Genomic DNA, 21002 nt, shown 5'->3' with positions numbered 1-21002 from the left:
ATAACATATTTTATATAAATAAAATGTATTTATAAAAATCAGTCTAATTATTATTAAAACTAATATTTAATTATTAAGTAAAAATATTAGGGGTGTTATACTATAGATAGCAATGAGGTGAGGCGGAGATAGGGGCAAGTAAAAGCTTTTCGTCACCCGTCTCGTTTAGTGTAAGTATCTATTTAGTCCATATTTATGAAATTTTTATATATCCGCAGATATCATGGGTATTCATAGATATTTGAAAAAATGTAAAATTTTAAATAAAAGTAAGAAATAAAATAAAACTAAAAGTAAATAATTTTAAAGTATATATTCATATTATGAAATAATTATGACATATATGTTCAGTTTAAAAATAAATTAAATTAAACTACTTTAAATATGATTAAGCTTATTTTTAATATTTTTAAAGTTGGAATACTAGTAGGTATGGATAATATATTTTACTATTTATGTTTGTCCCATTATTAAGCAGGTACCCGTTAAATTATCCATTTAAAATTCACAATAAATTTTATTTGTGGATACTATCATATATTTTGAGATATTTTAAAAGGTTAATTAATTTATAAAATTATTTTGAATTTAAATTTAAATTCAAAATAATTATTTCATTAATTATTGATATTAAAATTTAATTAATTTTAATGAGATATAATAACTTAACTATTTAGTTTTAATTAATTTAATAATTTAACTTTTTAAAATTAATTGATTTTAATTATCGTGATTAATTATAGTCATAATATTCAGAATTTCCTATTATAAATATTAAGAATTAGTAAGAGTCAAAAGCATTGACACTGCTAGCTTTGTACTCTAGTCTAATAATGGAAAAATCTGGTTGAATCCCATGGCACTTGCGTAGAATGTGCAGATAAGTCCTTTAATACAATGTTTGTTAACTATTTTTACAATAAATACAAGTTTTTTTTTATCATCCCTAATATGATTCATTAATTTTACGTCATTAGTTTTATGATGAATTATTAAATATAAATGATATTTTTTTATTATTATTACTATTATGCAATTATATTTTCAAGTTCTTAAAATATACTTTCAGAAGGTACTTATTGGAAGAGAAATACCTTTTACTCTTCCAAAAGATACTTTGTAGAAAATTATTTTTACTCTTCAACTTACTTTTGAAAAGTAATTTCTAAAAGAGTAAAATCATTTTTTCTTCAAGAAAGTTCTTTACAAAAGTATATATTTTGTTTTTCTAAAAGTACTTTTAGAAGTATATATTCTTTTTTCAAGAAATACGTTTTGAATATATATTTTTACTCTTCAAGTTTAGGGGGTAAATGATGAAACATACTTCCAAAATATACCTTTATATGCATATTTTTTTTTGCTTTTCAAAAAGTATATTTTTTCTTCCCAAAAATATTTTTCAAAGAGAATATTAAATTTTTTTTTTATTAATTAGTAGAGATGTAAGCCCAATATAATGGTGACATGATATGTAGGCCATAATGCTGATTAGGGCTAAACACTAAATTATCGTCCCAACTTAGCACCTTGCAGCTAAAGTGAATAGACCTCGGCCTATTTTTATCTTTCTTCTTCCTTTGGGCTTTTGCCTGAGGTCTTGCAATGAAATCATTGTCCAAATAATTAATAAAAAATAAATAAAAAATCGATAATAAAATGGATTAAACTCTTCTAAATAGTACATAGATTTTATTTTATCCATTTTACAAGATAAGGTGTTATAATAATTACTGGTTAAATAGTTAATGATAGATATTAAAAATAATTTAAAATTTTATTATATATATATATTTATTTAATTTTATCATAATTATTAACCATTGATTTTTTAATAAGTAATTGTGAGTGTACTTTATTTTCTAAAGCACATTTCTTCACTTTAGAGAAGTTAAATTCTAATAAACCAACTTTATAATAAAGGTATTTAGTATGTTATCTTACAAGGATATATAAGTAGATTTTTGATTTCTTAAAATATATTAGGAAAAATTACATTGATCTTTTTTGAAGTCTTTTTAAATAACACACTTCTCTTTTAATTTTTAAGTGAACACTAAAATTTCTTATTTATTTATCTAAATGACACATATAACCTCTTATATAAGATAACACTATCTGTGTGAACTATTGAGAGAACAAATTATTAATTTAAGTGATAATAATTAAATGAGACTTAATCTTTTATTTAATTTTAACTCCTAAGTTATATCCTAAATATCATTTGTAGCAATTTAAAAAATATAACAATTTAAAAGAATGAGTTGGAAAATTATTATTTTTAAAATTGAAGAAGAAGAAGAAATTTTTTTTATATAAAAAAGACATAAAATTGTATATAATTTAGAAATGAAAAATGAACATGTATATAATTGATAAAATATGAATTAAATTTTATTATTATTTTTTTTTACTTTAACTAATAATCTTATTTTAAAAGAGATGCGTTTTTTTTTTTATTTAAAAAAATAGAGAAACATTATGTTTTATTTAAATAAACTTTAGGAGGGGGAATGCAGTGTTTCTTATTTACTGTGTAATTGTCAATTACTGTTACAGTGTCGCGCTAACAATTACTTGGACAATGAACTTGTTTAAATATAAGATATAGAAATTATTTTTAATAGTAAAATTTCCAAAATCACTTCTAAATCCAAAGATGCTCAATATATGCTCCATAACTATAGCCTCCTAAAATAGCTACAGCAATCTTTTTGTGAGTGAAACGTCTAAAATTACAACTAATCAAAAGTTTAAGATATTGTATTAAAACAATTTAAACATCTTTTTTTACTAATTTAATGCTTTTTAATATTTCTACCGATGGGGATTAAACTCATAAGAATCCCATGAGGAAACCAAGTCTAATAATAACAACCACTGCTCCATGACTTTTATCATTTTAAATATCATACTCAATTTTCTCTGTATGAATTAAAATAATTTTTATATTATTTTAATTTAAAAATGTGGAAAATAATATTCTTTCTGTCCAAAACTAACCGTCGTTTAAAATTCTTTATATATAAATTAAGAATGATAATAAATATATCACATTTTAATATTATTTTATTAAAATAATTCTACAATTTTAATAAATATATTTTTAATAGTGGTAAATGAAGAATTTGAGAGGATAGATTAAAAAAATATTACATTAAAATTTGATAATATATTTTATTTTAATTTTTTTAATACTAGATATGCAATTATTTTGAAACGAAGAAAAATAAGTTGTCAATATAATAATAATAATAATTAAAATTAAAATTAAAATTAAAAAAATAATAATAAAGAAATAGTCTTGATTAATATAATTTTTTTTCTTCTTATTTTACTCTTCCTTATCGTTATCTCTTCTTTTAATAAAAATATAAATCTCATTTTTCTTATTAATATTAACGACGAATGTACCATCGATAAATGTCATGCTTCTAAAATTAATTTTTAAAAAAAATCTTATTATTATAACGTTCTTAAATTTAGAATCAAAAATTAAAATCATTTAATGCAGATAAATATATATATATATATATATATATATATATATTAAATATGAATTATGAAATTGGTATATATTTTGACTAAACATGCTGATTTGATAAAAAAAAAGTCATCAAAATAAGTTTTTAAAAAAACTAACTGTTATGACATTTAAAGAAACAGATAAAGGTTTATGTGGTAGATAAATTTTTAGAATTTTTTATTCAAGTCATTAAAATAAAAGAATTTATAATTAGTTTTCTTTTAATTTATTTTTTATTTTTATAATTTAGTTTCTATGGTTATTTTTTTTTAAATTTATGAATTATTATAAATATTTTTAACACCTACATATTTTGACAACCACATTAGATTATTATTTTGTATATTATCCATATGTAATAAGTATATTTTGTGAAATTTTATAAATTGTAAAGAAACTTTTAACCTCATGGACTAGATTACAAAAATATAAAAGATAAAGGATAAAATTACAAAAAGAATTAGTTTAAGAATCTAATTGAAAACTTCTAAAAAATTAAATGACTAAATGATTAGTAAATATTTAATTTGGTCTTTGAAAGATAATAAAGATAGTTGATAGGTCCCTAATTTTTTTTTGACATTTGAGTCCCTAAATTTTAATTCTATTATACAAGTTAGTCATTTCATATTTTTGTTATACTCAAATAATGATTTTGTGTCATGTTGACAGGTTTTGATATTTTTTAATTAACAACAGAGACTTTGTCGTGTTTAAATATTTTGGTCATAGACGCTCCTATTAAAATGGAAGTTTGTTGGTAAGTTCCTATAGTTGAATTTTTCTGTTCAATCATCCTTAATTTCTTCATTTGTTCTCACTATATGTTTATGATTGTAAACCCTAAGGAGACGTTTGGTAAGAAAGAAATTTTTTCATACTCAATTAATATTATTAGAAATTACAAATTATGAGAATTATGATTCTTGAAAATAATTAAAATATGTTTAGTTACTCATAAAGACAAAAATATTGATATAGGATTATCAGAAATTAAAGATTTTTATTTTTGCTTACAATAGTATATTTCTAGGCATATAAATATTTTTTTTGAAAAAATGACATTTATTAAAACAAATTCATTAGATATATTTACTTTCTCAAATCTTATTACAAATATGACATTAAACTATTTCAAAAAGTTGATAACTTATAGTTTAAATTATTTAAATACAAATTCAACAAAAAAAAATAAATAAAGAAAAATGTTACATAATAATCAAGAAGGATATAAATATATTATTTCATTTCATTCAAATAAAAAATATATAAATAAAAGTGTTAACAAATACCATTAAACTATAGAAACAAAATATATTTTAATAATATTATTAAAATTGACAAGGTTAAAAAATAATGAAATATAAGAAACAAAAAAAAGAAAAATAGAGATATGGGAGAGAGATAGGGGAGAGGGAGGGAAAGGGAGAGAGGAAGAGAGGAAGAGTGAAAGTGAGAGTGAGAAAGACATAGAGAAAGGGAGAAAGAGAAATAGAAGAAAAGAGAGTGAGGGAGAAAGAGAAATAAAAAGGGAGAGAGAGAAAAAGTGGGAGAGAGATCTACCAAGGATTGGTTTCTTTATTGGCATCAATAATGCCTTTTTTGCATGGTGATTTAATTGAGGAATTTTACATGGAAATTTCGCAAGGACTTGCTGTTCCAGATTCTACATTGGTTTATAAATTACACAAATCCATCTATGGCTTGAAACAAGCCAGTAGACAGTGATTTGCTAAACTCTCTACTTGTCTTTTTAATCTTAGATATAGACAATCTTGTTATGATCATTTTCTTTTTATTAAGAAATCCAATTCTAAGTCAATCATCATTCTAGTTTATATTGATGATCTAATATTGGCAGGAGAAGATGTGTAACGACCCGCCATGGTCCATACACTTAGTGAAATCGCACTACTACTAGTGAACTAAGAAAAATATTAAAACTGGATAACTTATACATACAGGTAGATATAAATATAATACTAACTATGTTTCTATGTACAAAATCTAACACCAAATATGTACAGTCATCCCAAAAATAATATCTCCCTAGTGTCGGTCAAGCACAAACAAAATAGTTACCCAAGTGGTAACTCTGACACGAAGACAAAACTCCTCGTCTCGCAGCGGTCACAACAACCATCTCCAACCTAACCTTGATCTGCTCTCATACATAATATGATCATTGCAGTCCATCCACATGGAAATATAAGGGTAAGCTAGAGTTCAATAAACAACCATACAAGTATAAAACAATAATCTATACTACACAATCATCAAATCAAGTCCCAAAGGGACTTCCATCTCAATCAATCATCAATTCATCAAACATGAAGTCAACACCACACACTTCATTATACTAGAAATCATGCAACAATAACAACTCATGACAGATATCAATGCATATCAATCATCTAATGTGTAGTCACGCATACACCTAGGAGATCTCCCTAACAACACAGTAGTATAAGTGACATCCCAATCCTACCGAAACCACCCCAACCGTTTTCACGCCCAATGCGCCTGCTCGGTTACAACTAAACAGGATATAAATCATCACTCAGGTTTACTCGGATGATGTCACTTACACACTTGGAAGTTCAGTTCCACCGTCAGGTATAGCATAGCTGGATACAGGCTTACCACGACCTTGACATACATTACCAAGTCACTTATGGAGTTCACCCACTGACTATCTGCAAGGAACCACACACCTTCCCCAGTACTTGGTTAAGGGAATAACCCTCGACCTCATACCCCGCTCCAACACTAGCTAAGGACTTAGAGGAGACTCACTCAAACCAGTGACCTATCTAAGCACTACTCTCATCAATCAATGGTCTATCCAAGCACCACTCTCAAGAGACTCTATGTGAGCTCTTCCAGTTCGAAATCATTTTCCCTCTCCTCAAGTCCTAGGCTAGGCACATGTCATAAGGCATCAGATGCAATAATGCATCATATATCATGCATGGTCTATCCACCATCATGATCAATATCATCCTCATATGAACATATACACATGTCATATCATAATCAAACATTCATACATATCATTACCAAGCATACATATGAATCATTCACCACCATACATCATAAATCATACATATATGAACCAACTATACATTATAGTATCAAACAACTTTTTAATCGACACGATAACAACTTAACACATCAAAACAACATGTATCTCCCTTCGACAATTGTCAAAGAAAACTACACCCAAAGAGTTATACTCATCTAAATAAACCCAAACCTATCTCAAAAGAAATATAAGAGGATTTCCTACAACTCTTAATAAGACATCAAGTCCTAATTCCATCATCTACTTTGTCAAAACTTACAAAAACCACAACAGCTATAACTATTGCTGACAACTTGACCCCTGTTTACTAAAACAACCATATATTAAGTTCTAGACCTCCTTTTTATGTGATTCCAACGCTATTGGAAAGCTAATATCCAAGGCTACAACTTTCATGAATATCATAAAGTCAAATTATGAAAGCACAAAAGAGCTCAGCGCCTCCAAAGCGCTCAGCACTTTACCTCCAGGAATTCTCCCCTGGCTCGCGGCCCCCAAAAGGCTCAATCGTTTCAAAAGCACTTAGCCCTTTAAAATGGCTCAGCCCTTTGGTTCCAGAAACCCTCCTCTGTCACGTAGCCCCAAAAAGGCTCAACCCTTTAAAATGACTCAGCCGTTTCATGATAGAGGCACCATGTTCTTCACCATTTTTTGACCTCCGCATCTGAAACTTAGAGAAAATCGACATGCAATGGAAAAAATAGCATCCATGCACCAACAACAGTTCAATCCAAGTCCTAGAAACAACATGTACTCATCTGATTCATCAAGATCGACCAAAATCCCATTTTAGCTCAAAAATCCTGAAAATGAGAAAGACCCCTCAAATTAGCAAATCAATTTCCAATTGATGCATCAATTGAGTTTCTAAACTCACATGCAACCAATCCATGAGAATCCTAGCTTCCCTCACCTGAAAAATTGGCTCAAAATAGCCAAGAACTGAGAAGAAGAAGAAATTCCTCCAAAGCTCAACCCGTGGACTTCAATCCTCCAAAAGCAAGCTTCCTAGCCCGAATTCCAAGAGAAGAAAGAAGAGATTAGTAATCTAGAAGAGAAGAGGAATCAAACAGATAAACTTGGGAAAGAAAGGAGCTCATGGACCCAGAGTCCTTCTCTCTAAAACTTCTCTCTAAGTTTCTTTGAGAATGAACTTATGAAGTTCCCTTCTCAGATAAACCATTATATACTCTTATCTCTAGAGTCAACTAAACTCTGAAATCTACTCACTACGTTACAAGATGCAACAGAAATTACTTTTTTCAAACAAAGTCTTAATAACACCTTTAAGATTAAGGACCTTGGAAATCTCAAATACTTCCTTGGTATTGAAGTTTTAGGTCTTACTATATCTCAAAGAAAATACACTTTAGATCTAATTTCTGATTTTGGTTTACTTGCAACTAAACCAGTCCCTACACCTATGATCAAGAATATTAGACTAACTCATGATGATAGTACCCCTTATTCAAATGTTGCTAAATACAGAAAGCTAGTTGGGAGATTACTCTGCCTTGCCTATTGGATGATCTTGGAGTTTTCTACATTCAACCAACACTCCTCTGTTGTGATAATGCATCAGCCAGACATATTGTAGCTAATGCAGTATTTCATGAAAGAACCAAACATCTGGACATTGACTATCATTTGATAAGGGAGAAACTTTAGGCTAAACTTTTCCACCTTCTCCCTATCAATAGCAAAGAGCAACATACTGATCTATTTACCAAGTCTTTTGATCCCACTCCTTTCTCTTTTCTTCTTTCCAAGTTGGGAGTTTTAAATATCTACTCTCCAGCTTATCGGGTTATTGGAGATTAAAAATATTAGATAAGAGTAGCTATGTTAGTTACTAATATATAATAGCTATTAGTTAATTGTATTAGTTGTATTATGATAATATTAGCTTTTTTCTGTTAGTTCTATTTTTGGTTGGAACTGTTAGTCCTATTAGTTTCCTTCATTATATATATATATATAGAGAGAGAGAGAAAAGAAAGAGAGAGAGAGAGGAGGGTAGAGACTTTAATAAATACGTTGTGATTAATAAAAGTATTATTCAATCATCTTCTTCTCTTTTCTTTTTTTTTCTTTTCGCTTTAATTTACGTGATACAAAGAGTATCTGAATTTTAAATTTCGTATTATATATAAAATATAATAACTTATGGATAAAAACTCAGTTTTACACTATTAAATTGAAAAAGGAAGAAAAATTGATAAATCACATCTTGAACATAATTTAGTATAGATCACTTAAAATTCTATAATTAGAGTAAAAATATAATAAGTTGATTAAACATGATATAACAATATAAAATTTAATAAAGTAAAATAAGATATATGACCAAACAACTTACATTGTAGATAATTTAACAACCTTTTAAGTTTTTTTTTCTTCATATCCATACCAGCATGATTTATTAGTGAAAAGCATAAGGACACATAAAGTCAAATTAAAAATTAACCCAAAAAGTATAATATCTAATTTTTTATCAACACATGTAAAAAAAATCACTAAAGAAAAAATTATGATTAGTCTTTTATAAATACAAAATTTGTCGATATTAATAATTAACTTTTAAATTTACTATAAAATTTATAAAATAGAATTAAAGCTTAAATGAAATTTACAAAATTAACTATTAACATATTTTTAGTAAATACTACATGTATATTTTATAGTAGACAATTTATTAATAATTTTACGTCAAATAATCAAAGCACTCAGTAGTAACTAACTAGCTAAATAAATAGATAACTATCAATGTCATCTTTATTTTGTTACCCACAATTAATAATATATTTTATTAACTGTTATAAAGGATCCACTTTGAGGGTTTTTTTTTTTTTTTTTTTTTACCCTAGACTGGCTAGACAACCCAAAAAATTGTGCCCTCATAAATTACTTATGATCCAATTTCTCGAACCCAAATATATAAACAAATAATTAAAAAAACATATACTTATTGAAAGAAATGACTATTTAAATATATGATACATTTATACAATATTATGAATTATTTTAGAAAATATTGCATTATAAAAAATGATTAATAATGGTAACATGTTACATAGAAATAAAGTTAAGTGTAGAATTACTGATTTGTTTTTTCTTTAAATTTAACATTATTAATTTATTTTCTTAAAATTATGAGTAGAATTTTATTGAAAAGTGAAAATATCATCTATCAATTAATTAATTTTTTGTAATTAATTTATTTTATAATAATTTTATATAATTTAATCATGTAAACTTTTATTTTTATATTATTAGATTAAATAATATTTTTTTTAGTGTCCTTCTAAAATTAGGATCTTTAATGGTCACCTTTCTACATGTGCTTAGTGTTGCCCCTACCATTTTGACATTAAAGAAATGTTTGTTATGAGAAATATTTTTACTTTTTTAGGAATTTAAATTTGGGAATGTTAGTATTTCACATTAAATTTATTATCTAAAAATAACATTCATTAAAAAAATAAAAATTTTCAATAATATACTTTATACATTTTTTATTATCAAATTATTCTTATGAAGTGGTAAAAATCTAACATTCTAAAGTTAAAAAGAATATTTTATTGTGATAAAAAAAAATTAGATTTTTAAGTAATATTTATAATCAAACAAATTTAATTATTGTTAAAAATTATGATTTTTAGATGCGTTATTCTCAGAAATTTCGCTAAAATTGTAGTTTTACATACATGAATTGAGTTTGGTAGAAAGATTTACTCTCAGGTGCCATAAACAAATGTTCAAATCCCTTTCAAGAAAAGTGTCAACAACTAATATTTGACATTATCTTGAACGCCATTTTCTTTGAAGAAGAATGCCCATGAAAAAAAGAAAGAGTTATGATGTATATTTTTTTTAAGTTGACTCTCATAACAATAATGTTTCTATAACACTTTTTTATGACTTATTTTTATTATTGATTAAAATTTATTAAAAATTACATATTTTATGAATTTTACTTATTAAGTAAGATTTAGAAGAAAAAAAATGTGTTTTTTAATATATTTCAACTAATAATAGAGAAATAATGAGACTAACATTCTATTTTTATTTATTTATTTCCGTATGAAAGATGATAAATATGTAAACTATGTTAAAAATGTAGTTAAAAAATGAAATGTTTAACAAATTATTTTAATAAATTAGAGTATTTGATATGTAACTAATATTTTTAATTTTAATAAAAAAAATCATATTATCTTCAAAAATATTATTTGCAATAAATCATTACAACAAACTATAAATATATAACAACTTTATTCCTTCAGTAAAAGCAAAAAAAAAAACTTATTTCTTCTTATTATTTTTTTTACATATTTAAATTACATCCTTTCACGCTCAAATAAAATCCGCGAGAACATAGGTTATCAACATTTATTTTTTGCTTTTTTGGTGTAAAAAAGAAACATTTTTTTTTACTTTTTAATAATTTTTATACTTTTAAATATGTTATTTTTTTAAAATGTGATTTAAACTCTAAAAGATCTTGTTATTGTAATGACCCAATAGATTATTGGTAGTAATACCTATACTACAAATGATAATATAAAACTACAACCAATTAAGATTAACATATTAGTAATACCTAGATAAACAAATGATAATATATACTTGTACAATTAAAGTTTATCAACCATTGAAGCATATATAATGTATACATATCTATTCAATAATATGGTACTAAAGTATAAAGGGAATCTTAATTATTGGTCAATCAAGACTACTAACAACCAATCACATCAAGTTAACTCAAAGATCTACACCGCCATTACCCAACATAACCTCAAAACAAGTTCCAACATTAATCTCTCCCTATTTTGCTCCCATATCAAGTATGATTATTGCAGTCTAATCATATAGAAACATGCAAGTGTAAGTTAGTATTTAAAGAATCAATATAGTTAGTATAGAAATAAAAACAAACATACTATCAACATAAACAACTCAATATAGTATCAACTTAGTGTAACACTCCAGTTTTCAATAAAGTTATTATTATTATTATAATAATAATAATAATAATTATTATATGGTATTTGGTCATAATTATTTTAATAATTATAGAAGAATATTATTTTGTACGTTTTAAATAATTATTGTTTTGGACAATTATTTTGTACGTATTAAATAAGTATTTTTTATTAGCATATTTAAATAAATATTTATATGTTTTAAGAGAAGGTTGATTTTATATGATATTTTGTTATTGAAATTATATTATTATATTTTGGGTCAGAAATATATTATTATTATAGAGGAAAAATATTTTATAATATACATGTATTTATTTTATTAAATTATTATGAGGAAAAAGAGAAGTGGGTTAGAAGAGAAGGAAAATGGGTTGGGTTGACCCAGCCCAATGGATTAATTTTAAGGAGTCAGTTAGCGTTAACCCTATCTACCTCATTTGCGTTCTGAAGGGTTAGGAAAAAAAAAAGAGAAACAAAGAGCTCTAAGGAAGAGTACTCAGGAACGACCTTAGATCACACCTTTGTCTTCTGCTCATCCAGGTAAGGGGGGAGTGAGAAACCTCGCTCTAGGTGTGGGATTGTATGCTGGGTAGTGGGATTGGCTCCCAATCCTGCGTTTGTTATATTTTTTGTATGCTCATGTATGAGGGATTTCTCCCAATTGTATCTGTTTTGTTTATTATTTTTCTTATATGTAATTAATTGTATAATTTGAGATCTCTATGGGTTCCTATGGGAAACCCTATGAGAAACCGGCAAAATATGAATATTTTCTGTTTTGCTATTTGATTGCTCTATTGTATTCCTTGTTGAATGTAATGTGTAAATATATGATTAATTTTGAGAATAAATATGTATTTAATTTTACACATAGACGAGTTTTGATATAAATTAAAGTACTCTGTAGAGGTTATGAGAATATGATGAGATAATGTGATAATGTGATATGATGATGTAATGTGAAATGTGATTGAGGCATGGGATATGAAGATGTGGTAATGTAATATGATGATATGATGAGATAATGTGAAATGTGATTGAGACATGAGATATGAAATGTGATAATGAAATGTGATGATGTGATATGACCATGGGAAATGATAATGTGATATGAGAATGCATAGAGTCTTGATTGACATGCATCATTTGCATAAGTGTTTTAAGGGTACGATATGGAATATACCGCCAGAGAAGGCCCCCTAGTGTAAAAGCTTTGGGGATTAGTCCTTGGGGATAGCTCGGTTTGGAAGTCTCAGTCTCGCCCATTGTGTGCATGGGATGTATCTTGCGCGGCTTAGCTATCCCGACGAGACTCTGGTAGTATATCCTTCTAGTGAGAGTGCGCAGAGGGTGTGACCCGGCATGTACTCCTAGACTACTCTTCGTGTATTGCTAGCGGCAATATGTCATGTGATGTTTTACTGGCGCCACATGCATGATAATATGTAGTTCGTGTCCATGCATGTGCATTCTTATTATTAAATGATGATAAATTACTATTTGTATGACTTGGATGATTGGATAAGCTATTGTTGTTGATTGATCTATGAGGTAACTGTATTGTTTGTGTTTGGCTATCCGGTGTGCGTTCCTACACCGTGAGCCAGAGTGAGATGTTTCTCACTCCTTTCATTTGTGTTGTTTCCCTTGTTTGATATACAGGAGACCATCAACAGCATGAGGCTGAGGATGTGGACGATGGAGCTGAGGCTTTTATGTGGGATTTTGCTCTGATAGGACATGTGACATCGGGACATAGATAGAATTAGAATATGACATTGTTTATGATTTATTAAAGTATATATTTTGGAAAATTCAAATTTTATTCTTTGAAATTTTATTTGCTATTTGGATTAAGGACATGAATGTGAATTCTCTACTCACATGATTATTGGAATTGTCGTTTCAATTTTAAATATTTTTTTTATCCAATAAGATATTTCTTTTTATTATTATTATATATATATATATATATGTTGGGGTAGAGGGTGTCACACTTAGCATATGAACCACATAACTCAATCAAGACATTAGATACACAATAACTATATGCGTCATCACATATTTCAACTAGAAAATCTCACACAACATAGGTGAACAGTCTAAGTGGCTTGATCCTATTGAGCCAACAACATGATCTTTTTAATCCATCTAAATCAATGACTAATTTGAATAAAAGTCATAACACAACATGATTTCTTGAATTTCGTCACTCAAATTAAGAAAAGTCTAGTATTTATGTTAGGGTAGAAAAACTTGGATATGAACCTACTACGATATTAGCTAGCATAACTAAGCCACCTATGTGATTAACTCGTTGACTACCTTCTAAATACTACGCCCTCCCAATACTTAGTTATGGATTTTAACCTGTGGCCTTTTACTTTAGTCTAATATGGTTGCTTTATACACATAACCTTGACCTTATATACATACGGATCAACATTGGCTGCTTCTAGAGGTGACCCAATTATCCATTTTAAGGTCAATTTCCTAAGAAGGATTTTCAATAAACTGAACTCTCGGAGCACCACAACACAATATGCTTACAATGAGATATGCAACTTTATAAACAATCTTTCCTCTAGTCTTGGGTCAATCAACACAACTTTTAACATCATGTCTTAAGCATTCTCAATACAACTACTCAATAAATAACATAAAACTTTTAACCATTTAATCAACTATACGTTATCATAGGTCAATGTATAGAGATTCAAAATCATACATCAATATATAAAATCTAACATAACTTAATCACATACAACATATAATAGATCCAACTATCCTATACATGTTCACCAATTTCATCATAAAACAGGTTAAATTAAGGTAACCCACGCTTGATGCCATTGAGGCAAGAAGCCCTCTGCCTCGTCCATGCCCGATGTCATACAACCCATGCCCGGCATGAATTAGGTAAAGACCCTTAAGCCTTCGTGTTCGACCTCAATCCATTTTGAAATGATTATTTCTCCTCATACTCAGTGCCACTCAAACCATGCCTAACACCATTTCAACCCGAGACAATTCTCTTTCCACACGCTCAACACCATTAATCTTGCGCCCCACGTGAGAAAGGCAAAATACCTATAATTGAAACTACACTTGACAACATGAAGACCCGTTTGACATGATGGTGAATTTTACACATGCAGAATCACGAAGATAACTTGATCCACCTAAAAATCAGAAAACACCAAACATGCATTGCAACCATTCATATATAATCACCATCAACAACTTATTTGCGCCCAAAGAACAACATGCAACAACAATTAAGGTAGAGTCACTAAAACTTCACTTTCACAAGTTCAAACACACTAAACCTCAAGATACACCAAATCCCATCTCAAATTCATTAATACACCCATGAATTTAAAGAATTATAGGCACAAACAACTCAACAATTCAACAAGAATCAAGTTTAACTTTCCTTACGTCAAGATCAATTCAAAAATGAGGAAAGAGGAAGAAGGAAACAACTTCAAGTAATCCTTGAAAACTCCATGCCTACACCATGGGACTTGATTCCTAGCTTTCCAGGCTCGAGTCCCTACTTAGCTACTCAACTGTGATCTACTACAACACTCAGCAAAGTTAGAAAGAAGAAGAAAATTTTTAGAATTCTAAAGCTTTTCTTTCTAGTTTATCCCTCTATAAATCTTGAGAATGAACTTATGAAACTCAATTATCAAAAGAAACTTTATATACTTTTCCTTTAAGGTCAAATTAGACCTTTATCTAGAGAAATTCTTTAAAACACCTTAAGACTCCTTAGTATAGTTCCTTAACTCCTAAAGTCCCTCAACAACACATCTGTAAACATTACAACACATAATCATTAATAAAATTGAATAATTAATCAACACATACAATGTTACAATTATCAAAATATTATTATATATTTTCACTTCTAAAATTATTTTATTCTATAAATTATTCATTTTATTTTTCAATTTATTTTTTAAAGGTTAAAATACTTTTGAGTCTTTATAGTTTCACTTACTTTACTTTTTAGTTTCTATAATTTTAAATAAACCTTTTTATTCTATATACTATCTTTTTCAATTTTTTTGTCCCTATGTTTAAGATAGATTTTTGTAATTTTTTTTGTGTGTTGGTGTAACAAAGATCTTCAATTTTGTAAAAGTAAAAATAAATTTGACAAAAAAACACATAAAGTTAAATTAATACTTTTGTCACGTTAATATAAAATAGATAATGTTAAAAAAAAAATAAGTATTAAAAAGATTACAAAATTATAGACATTAAAAAAAATCTATCTTAAACTATAGAAATTTGAAAATATTAAAAAAATAAGTATATAAACTAAAATAAATTATTTTAAACTATAAGAATTAAAAAATAAAATAAATAAAATAAAAAAAAAACGTTAATTTTTTTAAAATTAAAAGCATGTTTATAATTAGATGGACTTATGCTTACTCTTCAATACAACTAATTTCCCATATCAACCACAAGTAAACAACTTTACATATGAATATAATTAAAGTAGTTGTTAGTTAGACAAAAAAATAAAGCTCCTAAAAAAATAAAGCTACTAAACAAACAGAATTAAAATCGATTGCTTTTTAATATAAAATAATGTATTAGTATCACTTCTAAACTTTTCTAAAAGTTAAACAAATAAAAATTTACACGATCTCTCGTAAAACAACACGTATTACGAATTTGTGTTTTGTTTATTTATTTTTTTAAAATGTTACATAATCATAGAAGAAATAAGAAAACACAAACGATAATCAGATTAGAATGATTCTCATATCAGAGATCAAATATTGAACAAAAAACTAATCAAATTAATAAGTGTAAATTTTAATAAAATAAAAAATGTGAATAGTTACTACTAGTTTTGATTTGGGAACGAAGTATCATGCCGAGAAATAAAAACTAATTTTTGTTACAAACTACAATAGTCAATACACATATTTTTTTCCTTGAAACATAATGCTCAAAATAAAAATTCAAATCCAGAACTATATATTTAAGAGACATAAATTACATTAAGGGTGAAACTGGTTATAGTCTTATACTAGGATAACATGAATCCAGGTCCAAAGCAGAAGAATTAATTGTTGAAGTAATAATGGTCCGTATTTAAGTATTTATTTATTGCGTTTTGTTTTATCCGGGAAAATACAAAAAAATAAATAAACGGAGTTTCCAAAGAATAGAGTGCAAATGTAGGTGCCGCAAAGAGTGTTGTTGTTGGTAGAATGGTAGTATAGCATAGCAGTGGTAGAAATAGAAATATAGAAATAGAATAGTAGGTCTTGGGAGGGTAGGAACGTCATTTCAGAAATATTCTAAAGAACTAAGATTTTCAAAGTAGATAAAAGTGAAATTAAAAGTAGAAGAAGGCAAGGCAGCATCATATATCTCTTTCCATCAAACAGATTCAAGCGAAAGTTGGAAGCCATGGAGATGGAATCCATGGCCGCATCCATCGGGGTCTCCGTCCCCGTCCTCCGCTTCCTCCTCTGCTTCGCCGCCACCGTCCCTTTCAGCTTCCTCTGCCGCCTCATCCCCCGCGGCCTCCCCAAACACCTCTACTCCGCCGCCGTCGGCCTCGCCCTCTCCTACCTCTCCTTCGGCTTCTCCTCCAACCTCCACTTCCTCGTCCCCATGTTCCTCGGCTACGCCTCCATGCTCCTCTATCGCCCCCGATGCGGCATCCTCACCTTCTTCCTCGGATTCGGCTACCTCATTGGCTGGTACACTCGATCCGTCTCCTCCATTTTAATTATCTATTTATTTCCCTCTTTTCCATTTTCTTTAACATTTAACCCTATTTCTCTTTCTCTCTGTAGCCACGTCTATTACATGAGCGGCGATGCATGGAAGGAGGGTGGCATTGACGCCACTGGTGAGTGCCCGCCAATTTATTACTGTTTCTTTATTTGCGTTTTGGATTGAGGAATGAAAGTATTCATTGACTGTTATGTTTTACTTGTTACGTTATTTGTGGGGGTAGTTTGGTTTGATTATTAATTGTGGTTGGTGTTGGATTGGGAGTAGGGGCTTTAATGGTTTTGACGCTCAAGGTTATCTCGTGCGCGGTTAATTACAACGATGGATTAGTGAAAGAGGAGGCTTTGCGTGAGGCGCAGAAGAAGTACCGTTTGATTAAGCTACCTTCGCTCATTGAGTACGTTGGTTACTGCCTCTGCTGTGGGAGTCACTTTGCCGGTCCTGTTTATGAAATGAAGGATTATCTTGATTGGGCTGAAGGAAAGGGGGTATTGTTTTTTTTTCCCTCTGATTTTGGTTAAATATATATAACAATTAGCAAAATATACCGCCTTTTAGCCTGTACGAATACAAACTTAAAAAAGCATGTCTACCGAAAATAAAGAGTTCTTTTTTTCTGGAAAAGAAGTTTCTAGAAGTACTTCTAACTTGGATCCAGAACTCTTTGAATGCCAATTCTCCTTGAATCTGACGTAATAAATTCATTAGCAATCTCACCATTTTTTTTATGCTGATTAGTTATGAGTGTCAAGAGTGTCTGTTCTCATATTTGTTATTTCAATTCTATTCTTTATCCTTGCTGTTGTTTGCAGATTTGGAGCACTGAAGCAAAAGGACCATCCCCGTCTCCTTATGTGGCGACCGGCCGGGCTCTTCTCCAAGCTGGGATTTGCATGGCCATGTATTTAAACCTTGCGCCTCATTATCCTCTGTCCAATTTTACTAATCCTTCGTACCGAGAATGGGGTTTCTGGAAAAAATTAAGTTACCAGTACATGTCTGGCTTCAGTGCACGCTGGAAATATTATTTCATTTGGTCAATTTCAGAATCATCAATTATCATCTCTGGCTTGGGTTTCAGTGGTTGGACTGATTCATCCCCGCCCAAGCCACGCTGGGACCGGGCCAAAAATGTAGATATATTAGGGGTTGAGTTTGCGAAGAGTGCAGTTGTGATTCCAGCTGTGTGGAATATACAAGTCAGCACCTGGCTCCGTCATTGTGAGTTTCTTGTTAATGAATTTGAATGCTTTTATTGCGGGGTTTGATTAGTTATCTCAGTAGGTTATAGACAGTTCAATTTTAGGCATGAAACTTAATATATGGTCCTTTTCTGCATCATTTATAAGTTATTGTTACAATATGGCTATAATATTTTTTATGTGGTTACCTCTGGCTTTTTAACTAGTCTGTACTTTGCATCAGGGATTAGTTGGGTCATATTACAATAATCTCTCTTGAGTTAAAACATGGTTTTTGTTTACAGTAAATTACAGCATGATCAAGCCATCAACCCTGGACCCCAAAAAATGGTGCAGCTATCAACAATTAATTTTCGTTTTTTTTTTTTCTTGGTTCCTACCCTGTAGACTTGGCTATTTGCAGAATTGAAAATTGATGTTGATTACCTATTTATATATCATTCATAAGGGTTGAAAATGAAATATAAAATAGTAATCTTGCTATTGTTTGGGTTTTGGTAGATGTTTACGAGAGGCTTATTCAGAATGGGAAGAAACCAGGCTTCTTTCAGCTACTTGCTACCCAGACTGTTAGCGCTGTTTGGCATGTGAGTTAAATTTTAGTTGCATTTTAAATTGTTTATTTTATCCAATGCGGCTGTATCTTGGTATCTACAATTCTACATTATTATTGCTTCAAGCTTACTTGATGTATTTGCAAATGTATGTCTAGTTTTTTAGGAAAAACTAATTATTAGACAGATAAGTCATAACAGTCATGAGTAAGCAGTTTGTGATGGTTGCTGTTTTAATATTGATAAATTTCTTCTACTATATTATTTGAAGAAAAAAAATCCAATTTGGCAAGCAGAAGAAGCTGTTTCATGAAACAATGTTGGTGCGCTGGAATTTTGTATTGTTGATCTGTGCTTTATGTGTAAGGATTTAAGACATCATTTTTGTTTTCTTTTAACATTTTGACTTTATGATTGTAGGGCTTGTACCCTGGATACATAATATTCTTTGTCCAGTCTGCATTAATGATTGCTGGTTCCAGAGGTATAAATTGAATTATGCTCATTTGCTATTCTTTCTTCAGTTGGTTAACTTGTGGTGCTATGTTTATTTTGAAACAGTCATTTACAGATGGCAGCAAGCTGTGCCTCCAACAATGGCTCTGGTTAAGAATGTCTTGGTGTTTATGAATTTTGCTTATACACTTTTGGTTCTAAACTACTCTTGCATTGGTTTCATGGTTCGTCTTCTTTCTCTCCTCTCCCTCCAAACACATTAACACATATGTCCAATATGTACTCTGACTTAAACAGGCAAATATGGATTTCAAAGATTTTTACAAGTTTTCCATCGTTTCTTTGATTTTGTTTGAATAGGTGTTAAGTCTGCATGAAACTCTTGCCTCCTATGGAAGCGTGTATTATGTTGGAACTATTCTTCCTATTGTTATGATTCTTCTTGGTAAGGTAATCAAACCTGGAAGGCCTGCCAGATCTAAAGCTCGGAAAGAAGAGTGAGGTAGATGATGCTGTTTATTCTTGTTGGAATTTTTGAAACCACATTAGGGTACTGCTGGAGAATGGATTTCCAGTTTTCACAGGTTTTCCTCCCATGGTTTTTAACCTCTTGTAACAGCTCCTTTGGTCTTGAAAATGGTTGGTCCTTTTCATACTCTTGGCTTTAGCATTGAATTGTATTTCTGTGATTAGAAACATCTTGTTGGAAAGTTTGATAAAAGCAGTTATTGAAGAAATATGAGAAACATTTATATTTATGTGATTTGTCTCTCCTATCTGCTCTCGGTTCCTAACAAAGTAACAATTACTGTAAGCATGTGTTTGTTTTTTCAAATCCTAGCAGTCGACAAATATGCAGATACTCTGATGTATGGTAGCGTAACTATACTATTTAATTTTCAATTCACTCCCAAGTTATTTTGCTTGACTGTGTACAAAAATGATATCCGCCTTATTGGCTAGAAAGTAAGGGCATGTTACTAAGAAATTTTTGGTCAGGAACTGCCTATGGTCCAAGAAGGAAAAATGAGATTATTCAATCCATCAACCGGAGTACCATTATCGCCTTAATCTATTCAGGGTGTATCAGCTGGTTTTTTCAGAACTTATGTTCTTAAAATGTCACTAATGCAAAGAAGTGATTGAACTTATTTTTGAATGATGATGGGATTCATAGGTTTATTTTTTTTTTTTGGTGAATAGGTATTTTTTTTCTTTTAAGGGGGGTGTATTGGTTTAGGATTTCGTAGGATTTTAAAAGACTTTTTTTGAGTAAAAAAGTCCATTGGTATTCAATCAGGATTTTATGTCACTTAAAAACAATCCAGTGGTATTCAATCTGGATTTTTAGGATTTTTTAAAGAGTCCATTAAAATCCACTGGTATTCATTTGAGATTTTTTACAACTTAAAA

General features: G+C 29.1%; 1 protein-coding gene across 1 annotated transcript; it reads left to right on the top strand.

Annotated features, from left to right (window-relative positions):
* Positions 1 to 16971: 16971 nt before the first annotated feature.
* Positions 16972 to 20347, top strand: LOC109809805 (lysophospholipid acyltransferase 1). Its single transcript, XM_020373206.3, has 8 exons — positions 16972 to 17340; positions 17437 to 17492; positions 17645 to 17865; positions 18190 to 18598; positions 19081 to 19166; positions 19554 to 19617; positions 19695 to 19813; positions 19950 to 20347. Exons 1-8 carry the CDS (start codon positions 17045 to 17047, stop codon positions 20088 to 20090), a joined length of 1392 nt encoding a protein of 463 aa, XP_020228795.1. The 5' UTR covers positions 16972 to 17044; the 3' UTR covers positions 20091 to 20347.
* Positions 20348 to 21002: the final 655 nt, after the last annotated feature.

Source organism: Cajanus cajan, chromosome 5, assembly GCF_000230855.2.
Source record: "Cajanus cajan strain Asha chromosome 5, NIPB_CcT2T_4, whole genome shotgun sequence".
Lineage (NCBI taxonomy): Eukaryota > Viridiplantae > Streptophyta > Magnoliopsida > Fabales > Fabaceae > Cajanus > Cajanus cajan.
This window is presented reverse-complemented; position numbering and strand designations above follow the sequence as displayed.